Here is a 10,069-nt window from a genome sequence, read left to right as displayed (position 1 = left end):
GGGGGGGGGGGGAGGATTCCGCAGTGACGTCGATCCGGGTTGGTTTTCCGTCGAAATTCGGCCCGAAAGTTACGGCCGAGGTTACAGCCCGGAGTTACGGTCCTGGGCCTGCCTGGGCCGCTCTCTCAGGTAGGTAGGTGAACGTAGGACAGCTAAACGGGTGACGTCATTGGCTTCTTGGATCTATCGGAGCGCCGGATGGAGCGAGAAGGGGTACCGTGCCGCGGCCCCATAGAAAGAAGAGGAAGAGAGCCGGGAGGAGGGTGGGGGTGTTCGCCAGCACACGCCGCGGAGTCGCTGGCTTCAGGTACGGGCGCACGGTGCCGCGTGCAGGTAGTTCTCTTCCTCCGTTCACGTTTCTCCGCGCTTTCGGCCGGAGCGCCGAGGGAACGCTCTCTCGTCTCTTCCCTACGACCCGGAAGTGCGCTGGAGGAAGTTCACGGGGAGGAAGATCGCGAGCGGATCTCCGGGGTTCCGATGTGACACGGTGTCTTTTCGGGAGGAGTGCACACGCCCAGCGTGTAGTTCGACGACGATGGTGGAGAGAGTGAATATACACGGCGAGCGACGCTTCTTCGGGTCTTCATTGAACATCCGAACGAGAAGATGTAGCGGAACGGCGACCGTGGCGGCGGAAGGTCGCGCTTCTTCACTCTGAGAAGCTAACGTTGCGAGACGGTTGCGAGAGGCGCACATGGTACCTCGAAGTGGAACGAACCGCCGGAGTGAACATTCGACCGCAATCGTTAACATCCCCCGGAACGATTCCCTCCGCTGGGAGGGGGGGGGAGGCTTCCCACCAGGGATTTACGGGGAGAGGAACCGTTGCTCCCTGATCTACGACCTGCGGAAAACGCTGGTACAGTCCTCGTAAATATCCAGCGAACGTTGGAGATCTTCCAGGCGAGTTCTCTCTCTCTCTCTCTCTTTTTGCGATCGCTCTCGACTGGTCGTCCGAACGAGTTCTCTCCCTCGGTCGGGGATGTCGCCGCGGGATCGCCGAGGACCTTGACGGGAGGATCGTAATCGATTCTTCTTGCGCCTGTCCTACTAAACGCGAAGTTCGCTAATCGATGAGGTTACTTCGCCGGCTGAACGAGTCCTTAAGCTTTCAATCGAGTCCGCTCGATTCTCCAACCGGGGTTCTCCCGCCGGCCTATCCGGCTCTCGCTGGCGTACGATTCTTCTTCCATGCTATATGAAGAAGCATCCGCCTCGAGACTCTCGCTTGAGATATAACTGCTTGCTCATCGTCAACCTCCTCTTTCCTCTTCACTCTCTGCCTCCCCCCTCCCTCCCGGTTTATGTGCTTAAACACTCTCTCGATTATCTGATGCGGTGACTGCGGCGGAGAGTGTTATTACTCAAAAGCCGCGGAGTCGCGCGAAATAACGTCGCCGGCGTCTATTACGACACCGTCCGAGCTTGAAGAGGAGCAAGAAAGAAGAGAGACGTTTCGGAGATAGAAGAGACAGAGAGGGACGGAGAGGTCGCGCGGTACGAAGCGGTCGTCGGCCCAAATTTCGACGGTTCGAGCGAGATCGGGCTGAACGGAGCGCGGCAGATGGTAGATACGACGATGCACGCCACTGCCTGAAAAGGATGAAGATCGACGAGGTACCAAAGGAGGCTGGGTCGCGAGGTTGAAGAGCAAATGAATGAAATTATCGAGCGAGAGCGTGTGCGTATCGCGTGTGTACCGCGTGTGGACACTGCAAACAGCACTGGCCCGAGGATCCGCCACGGGGGGAGTTTCCCGCCGGGAAATTCGTATTTGTTTTCAACCGGTTTCGCGCCGGACAACCGTTCGGTTTATTCAGCGCGATGCTTTCGTCCTGACTTCGGGGATTCGCCCGTTCCGAACGCACCGAGATAACCGCGAGCGGCGAAACGACGAGGATGAAACGCCTGTGATTCCGCGGGGGATGGCAAAATGTTGAAGTGGATGAAAGTACGTCAGAACGCGGCGTCGACGGCCGTGCCGAAGACGCCGACACCGGCGGTCGTAGTTCATCGGGAAATCAAGGCCGACGAGGCGAGACCCGAGGCGGAAGTTGACGGCAGAGAAGAGGAGGAGGACAGCGGGATGGAGAGAGAAGACACGGTGGCCAATAATGAGCTGAGCGACTTGAAAAAAGTACGACCTTTCGCTTCATTACTCGCTTCGTTCATTCACATCGCGCCGGTGTTGACTTTTCACGCGAAAAGCGGCGAAAATTATTCATTCGCCCACCGATTCCGCATCGTAGGGTCGCTCCGTTAATTAATCCAATTCCTGCGATAAATTACCGATAACGAATTTAATCGTTAGAGCTGTCCCGCGTTAAGACAATCCACGGGCGGGCTCGGTTTTCTCTGAAATTATCGCGGGCTCCGGGCCTCGAGGGAGCGCAGGTGTGTGTGAAAGCCTCGAAAAACGCGGGCGGAGTTACTCTCTCCACGAAAGGCGCGCGCGTCGACATACGAGGGACATTCAAATATAATACGTACGAGTTAAAGTCTACGTATTATCGCACACGCGAAACGATCGTAGTCGCTTCGTGAAATCGCGGTGGACTCGATGTGTGAGCGCAAACGAGCGCCGATTTCATTCAACGATCTCGCCCGGACGCGCTTTCAGCCGCCAAAGCCGGCTGCTTTCTTCTTCGCCAGCCGGCGGACCTGCCGCCGCGAACAGGTGGCGCGTCCTTCTCTTTCCGACGCACGTGGACGCACCGTTACTATGATCGCTCCTACGCCCGACGTGGCGTACGCAGCGCATCTGTCACTACCGTCTCGCCGATACCGGCGAGTTGCACGACATACAGCGACTTTCATTGAGAAATTTCGCTGGACACGCGGATCGACGCGGAGTCGCGCCGGCTCGATCAGCGACAGACGTGACTGGCGCGAATCCCGCGCCGAAACATCCGCATTCGTCGTGGAACCCGTAGGAAATTCAATCCGCCTTCTTATCGGCGGCATTAATCGATCGCACGAATCGTCGTGCTTCGCATATGCCTGGGTTTCTTCAGCGTGAAGTTCCCCCCCGAAAAAAAAGAAACAGAAACTCGCGCAACTTACGAATAACGTTGCGTTACTCTTCGACCCGCGCTCCTCCTGCTTGCGCTTTTGCCGGATATTCTCGAAACGCGGCGTATTAAGCAAGCGCTTGGAAGCGACTTTCTTCAACACGCGACCGCTGCTCGACGACCCGCCGGCAGGATCGGTTGCAAAAGCCCGTCTGCCGGCGATAGGTCGCGAATTACGACGCCGGCACTTCCATCTGACCTCCGCTGTGCGTCACGGTGGCACACGGCGACGCGGGTCACAAAAATCGAGGTAACGCGTGGTCGATGTCCCCGCACTGCTCGCCGAGGGCTTTCGCCCGCTCGTTGCGAAATCGCCCGGGCTCGCCTCGCGAAATTACCTATGCACCGTCCGATTATCTCGCGGATATGTTGATCAGGGGAACGAAAGAAGAAGCGGAGCGACGCGGCTCAGCCGCGATTGCGTCCGCGATTTTAATCGCGGAACCAACGGTTTTATCGGCGCTGACGTAAGAGCTCGCGTAAAGGCCGGCGTGCGAGAAAATTCCGACTTCCTCTCCTCGTTTGTTCGTCCGGCACTCGCAGAAACTGCGGCCGCCGCGCTCGTCGGAGCGACTGGAATTGCCGAGCGGGGTTGTTTATGCACGATACCGACGTTTTCGCGATCTTCGGTATTTAATCGATGCATCCGAGCCGAGACATCTTTTCCGTAATGCCGATGACGGCGGATCCAAATCCCCGCGTCTGCGAGAATTATTCTTCTTGCCGCGCAGAGGAGTGACACTCAAGACTTATATTCTCATATATAAGCAAGATTGTATTGTCTTATATGAAGATAAGACTTATTTATATGAAAACTAAAGGAAATTCTATATAATTCTATCAAAAATATCGTACTTTTGTTATTCAAGTATAATTTGCATGATTTGAGGGGGAAGAAAGGTTGGTTAGAAAGAACGATATCTTCAAACTAAGAATTGTATTAATTTGAAGATACCGTTCTTTTTATTCAATATTTTTTCCCCCCAATTCGCAAATGTCATTCTTGGGTAACAAGAATTATATTTTTAATAGAGCTGCATAAACTTTCGTCGTGTAGGTTTTGTTTTCATATAAGATTATATATTCTTATATATACGATAATATATAGGAAAAGGTATCAGATTTAAGTAAATAATTACTCCGATATTTCTTAGAAAATGTTCACTCGAAACAAGTGAATTTTACCTCAAGCAAATATTTCACTTAGATAATGTACTTGGAAAGTATTTCACCTAATTTAGGTAAGTATTACTTGGCTCAGATCAAAATTCGCTAAGGAATATTGGAATAATTATTTACCTGAATCTGGCATTTTTTTCTTTTTTTGCGCTGAGAAAAGATTACTTACAAATTTATCTGCGGTGATATAAAATCGGTTTCTACGGAGAGACGAAGTTTGTTTCATAGAAATACAATCTACTATTACGAAGTAAACTTCCGTTCCGCAAATAAATGTTCCAATATCCTTGTTTTCCCCCGATATATGTGTGCGTGTGCGCGCGTCGGCAGCATCACGCAGCGTTGTGAAGTCGCGGCGTGCTCGGAAGTGTGAGCGCTCGCTAGACGAAAGCTCCTCTGTCTTCCGTAATACGATGAAAATTTATTCCGCCCGTTGACTCTGCCGAGCCGAGTTCCGCGGTAGAATCCGCACCTGTTCGCTCGCGAGACCGTATTTATTTGCGTTTCGCGATGCCTCTCGTCGGCGACGTCAGCCAACGCCAGCGAGGCGTCCGCTTCTCGGCGATCTCCCTCGGTGACTCCCGCATTAAATCCTCGTCGCATTGTCTCGTTTCAGGACCTGTTCTCGCAGCTGCAGTTTTCGCAAGAGAGCGCACTGCCGCCCGACACGTTGCGCCGCGCGCTCGCCGAGAGCTTTCTCGATCAGCAGAGGTTCCAGCTCGGCTTGATGGACGACGCTGCGGAATGTTTCGTAAGTGCCAAACCGCTCCGGCCGCTGCCATTACTTCGGATTGCCCGAGATATCGATACGCATAACGCAATCCGCGTATTGGCAATCGATCAAGCGCGCGAACCGACCGTCCCCGAGGCGCCCTTTTTTATCCTCGCGGACGATCGCCTCCCCAATTGCTGAAACGACGCTTTTTACGGCACTCCTCGCGGTTCTCGCGATTGAACTGTGATTGGTTCACGCGCTCTGAGAACCCGTTTAGTCGAATCGACGGAATTCTTGTTTGACCACGGGCGAATATATTTTTTGCTTATAATAACCAAAGTTTGCTTGTCTAAGCCGAAGATTTGCTTCTCTGAACTTTCCGGGGTTGCGAAGAACACCGAACCTTTGGCTCGGAGAACCAAACCTTGGTTCTTATAGCGAAAAAAATTTGCTCGCCCACAGTCAGATTTCAGACTGACAAGAATTCAGTTCGATTCGACTAAATCCGACGAAATTTCTCTGTGCGTCATTGCGCGAAACGCCGAACGATCAGCGACGTCTCCGTCGGAGGAGCTCGAAGGATACGCTCGGATTCTGTCGCAACGGGGGGAAGCCTCGCTTTTCCGTCGACGACGGGGATTTAACGACGGGTCTCGACAGAGCCGGAGGGTTACCACCCTTCGGGGGAAGACCGACGAATGTGGCGGAATTCAATCGAATCCTCTTACCGGAGGACGTCCGCCCGAGGCTGAGACTCCGGTTTTTCGTCATTGCGATATATCTCGCAGCCGATCTCGAGAGCGCTCTTAACGATGACTAGTTACAGAGATCGGACCGGCAATAACGATCTTGAGGCTGAGCCTTGCGAATACCGCCGGGATACTACTTTCTCGTTTACACAACAGTCACGTTGGACGCCGGTGTGTCCGCGCGTGTGTCGACACTGCTCGGCGAATAATATCGATGCGAGCGCTGGTACTCGCTGTAATAAACGCGCACACGTTTACGCACGTACCGGGAGAACGTACAATGGACGCAAGGACAGTAGTGCTACCATAGCGTACCGTTATTCCCGGAGCACTCTCGAGCGCGGCGCTTTCATCCGGCGAGAGACTCGCCGTGTTTCCATCGCGCGCCAACCGCTTTACCGGAGTCGACGACGACTCGGGTTTCCCTCCTTCCTCCGCTTCTTATTTTCTCATCGCTAGAAAAGTGCGACTTACTTCCTCCCGGGATCACGACGAAATGCCGACGACAGGCGTATTCCTGTTGACTGAAACCGGCCTTGCCGAGCAGCTGCGAGCGGCCCCAGCAAACAATAGGGAGCGCGTGTGCAGGCTAACGGGCAATTTTCAATTTCAGGAAAACATCCTCTTACGCATACACCTACATATCGCCAGCGGCGAGGCCGAGGATATGTGCAGCGCGAGGCATTGTGTGCCGCATCAGAAGTTCGCTATGACGCTCGTCGAGCAAAGCGTCTGCGGGGCTTGCGGCGCAACTTCGGAGCCGCTGCCTTTTACACAAGTTCGTGTAATTAATATACCGTGCCATTTGCCCGTGCGTTGCACGTACATACGCTGCTTAGTCGCGCGCAGGCGGAAGGCTGAGTCTGGAAAAAGCAAATGCTGCCTTTCTCTATCTCTGTCTCTCTCTCTTTCGCTCTATCTTTCTCTCTACTTATGTCTCTTCGTCAATGACATTTCGCGACGAACTTTTCATTCTGCCTTTCGCATTGCTCTCTTTTCTATAATTCCAACTTACTTTTCCTTATTTCATTAATTTCATTTCTATTTCGGTTTCATGCATATTATTCTTCAAGAATAATCCTTATATTGTATTGAAGCGCTTTGTAACCGATCCGAAGCGTATATTAAATAACGCTTTCTCTCTCTCTCTCTCTCTCTCTCTTTCTCCGTTTTACGAAACATTGATTATCCCTCACGCTTCTTGCTTCTTGCCACGTAATTTTTGCGTACAATTTAGTAAGAAAATATATTGAAAAACTTACTTGCGGGATACAAGGTTTATTTTTACACAGAAGTGAATCTCATTTCACAGAAATAAGCCTTACATACCATCGATAAGTTTTTAAGTATTTTTTCTCGGTATGTATATTTGTTACTTAAAAGTGTGCGAGATTAACCCGAGCTTGTAGACCTACCTGTGCCCATAACACGAGTTTTGTAAACGTGTTCACAATGGTAGAACAAAGCAGTCTCGTTTGCGAAACGAAACGCCACGAATCATTAGAGTTCAGACGAATCCCCGGGCAGGAATCGTCGCGCCATTTTTTCGCTCGCGCCAGGTAGAACCGACGCCAGGTAGAACCGACGCCAGGTAGAACCGACGCCAGGTAGAACCGACGCCAAGTAGAACCGATGCCAGGTAGAGCCGACGCCAGGAAACCGGGCCGATTTTATCTACGTCCTTTCTTGGCTTAAAAATATTTTTGTTTGAACGTGGGTCTGCCGAAATCCTACACAATTGGTAGCACTATAACTTTCGTAGCACTATAACTTTCGTAGTACTATAACCTTCGCAGGAGGCTTGTAGCTTGCGTCCTTCTTGGAGATTCGGTCCTTTTTATGTGGGAAGAATGAGCCTTGGCGGATTTAGAAGCGTAAATTACAATGGATAATCCTCGGGACTGAGGGTCGCCGTGACTATTTCTGTAATGCAAATTGTATTCTGGACTGCAGCTTCCACGGGGAAGAATCGTTCGGGTGGGGCGAACGGTGAAGTTCTTAAATAATTATCAAAGTGGCGCCACTTCTCCGACCGTCTACAGTCGTTATAAGCCGTCTGTTGTCGCCTACCGGTCGTCCGAGGATCAAAGAAAAATCCAACCGCATAAAAATCGCGAGGGAAAGAAGCGGAGGTATTCCGCTTTTGAAAGGAAAAGAATGGGACCGTTAATAGACCGTGTAATTTCACCGTTACATAAGAATTATATAATCGTGTGACGGTGTAAAAATTATCTATTGTATCCGCATAATTGTGCCGCGCCTGCCGTTAATACAATAATCATGAAGATACGTTTCTTGCGACTCGCCGACAGATTAATAGTTCGTCTGGAAATTCGTGGAAACGACGATGAGCCCCCCGTCCGGTCGACTTAAAACCGGAACTCGTCGCGATGATCGCGCGACGGAAAGGGTGGCGTAATATTATATACGCATCCGTATACAGCATCCCGTGGGTGGAATTGGTTTCCCTTGGCGTGCTCGCATCGGGCATCGTTGGCCGGCGAACCGTAAAAAGCATGAAACTAGTTGCTGTTATGCATCGGTCATGGCCGATAGCTTTTACCGCCTCCCGCTCGCCAAGATGCAAAGAAGTGTGAACTTCCACGAGGCAGCCTTGGCTTTCGACCTACGGACGTTAACCTGAGTCTTCGAATTCGTGGAACACGAATTCTGAGACTCCCTTGATGAATTCACTCGGTCCAAACGTGTCTCAACCAACGTTCGTTCTGTTCGCAGATGGTGCACTACGTGTCCGCGTCGGCATTGACGTCTCAGGCTCGCCAAACGTCGTCAAGCTCGCGAAACAGCCCGGATCTCTTCGGACAACTTCTCCGAAGAGCCGGCGGGATGGGCGACATCCGCGACTGTCCGGTAAGTAAGGCTGAATCGCACAGGTTATTTCGCAAAACTTCGGCCGGGCGTCCGAGGATTTTACAGCTTTACGATCCGAGGGAGAGACCGGTGACTCACAGAACCGCGCTGACTCAGCCGCGCGCGATCTCCAGAATTTTTCCTCTTACGAATTCCCGCCCGACGATGTCGAGACTTTCCTCCGAGATCGATCGGAATCCGTGATCCCGGAACTAACGTTCCGACTGTGACAAATCCCGAGGTGAAATTTGGATCCTACATTGAGTTTTCACGCGGAGAAAATGGAAATAACTTCCCGTTAATGTCCCTTGGATGCTGCGAAGGGAATTTAGGCCTCCAAGGGGGGGGGGGGAGGAATTTTACATTCCGCATTAAATCCCTTCGAGTGGAGAAAACGCAAATTAACTTTCCGTTTGTAGCATCGAAAGAGCGCGAGTTAAATAGAACTCACGTGTTAACACGTTCGCTGCCAACTACGGGAATACTCGTATATCGATTACCGACCTCCCACGCCAAGCACGAGTTAATCCGTAGTACAAGTACATTAATTTGGACCCTTGGCTTGTGAATAAAGCGGAGAGCATGTCTGGTGGCTTCGAAGAACCAACTATGCCCGAGGAGGTAGCAGCGAACGTGTTAATGTGGAATTCAAACTTCGACTCGAAATGAATGATGACATGGTGTTACGGAAATCAATTTCCCTTCGTTTCGTTCGCAGAGTTCCTGCGGGGCGAAGATCCAAATATGCCGGACCCTGATGAACCGGCCGGAGATAGTTTCCGTCGGCGTCGTCTGGGACAGCGAGCGGCCGTCGTTGGAGCACATCATGGACGTTTTCGCGACCGTGGGCACGTCCCTCCGTCTGAGCGACGTCTTCCACAGCGTCGTGGACTCCCGATGGGGCGCCTCCACCGTGCATAATCTCGTGGGAGTGGTCACCTATTACGGGAAACACTACTCCACCTTCTTCTTTCACACGAAGCTAAAGGTCAGTGTTCAGGCCGATTTCACGGATCGACCGGTATAATCTTCGATCGTTGCGATTCGATGAAATAATCATTCGGGAAAAACCGTCGCCCAGGTATGGATCTACTTCGACGACGCGACCGTGAAGGAGATCGGGCCCCGGTGGGAGCAGGTCGTGGAGAAGTGTAGGAGGGGTCGTTATCAGCCCCTGCTGTTGCTGTACGCGACGCCGGCTGGGACCCCCGTCAATACCGAGAACGCCCCGAAGACCGTAATCCCTTTCCCGAACGGGAACGGCCTGAAGACGTCTCCGAAGAACAGCGTCCGCCGTTCCGTCACGCCTAGTCCGGAAAAGCCGTCCGTCAACAGCACTGCCAGGCGCGCCATCACCCCCAATCCCGACAACCTGCCCCATCTTTACACGCAACGGAGCATCTACAGCGATTATCAGAACCTCACCGACATCCAGAACAACATATTCGGCAATCAGGTACGTTTCAAACGACGATTGGGGGGGG

The 10,069-nt window shown here is 52.1% G+C and overlaps 1 protein-coding gene across 3 annotated transcripts in view; it reads left to right on the top strand.

Moving 5' to 3' along the window:
- The window catches only part of LOC106741489 (protein split ends), a 78,422-nt gene that overhangs the window by 63,056 nt on the left and 5,297 nt on the right, over nucleotides 1–10,069 (top strand). For 2 of the 3 annotated variants that reach the window (XM_014613588.1, XM_014613590.1), the window contains 5 exons: nucleotides 4,867–5,001; nucleotides 6,328–6,492; nucleotides 8,451–8,585; nucleotides 9,304–9,573; nucleotides 9,667–10,041. In XM_014613588.1, the coding sequence (XP_014469074.1) occupies nucleotides 4,867–5,001; nucleotides 6,328–6,492; nucleotides 8,451–8,585; nucleotides 9,304–9,573; nucleotides 9,667–10,041 (1,080 nt within the window). Of the gene's footprint in view, nucleotides 1–1,458; nucleotides 2,138–4,866; nucleotides 5,002–6,327; nucleotides 6,493–8,450; nucleotides 8,586–9,303; nucleotides 9,574–9,666; nucleotides 10,042–10,069 lie in introns of those variants that run through there. The other variant, XM_014613589.1, reaches the window with a different exon arrangement.

The sequence above is a fragment of the Dinoponera quadriceps genome, unplaced genomic scaffold (genome assembly GCF_001313825.1).
Source record: "Dinoponera quadriceps isolate SergipeBrazil2010 unplaced genomic scaffold, ASM131382v1 scaffold405, whole genome shotgun sequence".
Classification (NCBI taxonomy): Eukaryota; Metazoa; Arthropoda; class Insecta; order Hymenoptera; family Formicidae; genus Dinoponera; species Dinoponera quadriceps.
Note: the sequence above shows the minus strand (reverse complement) of the source record. Positions and strands in the feature narration are given on the sequence as shown.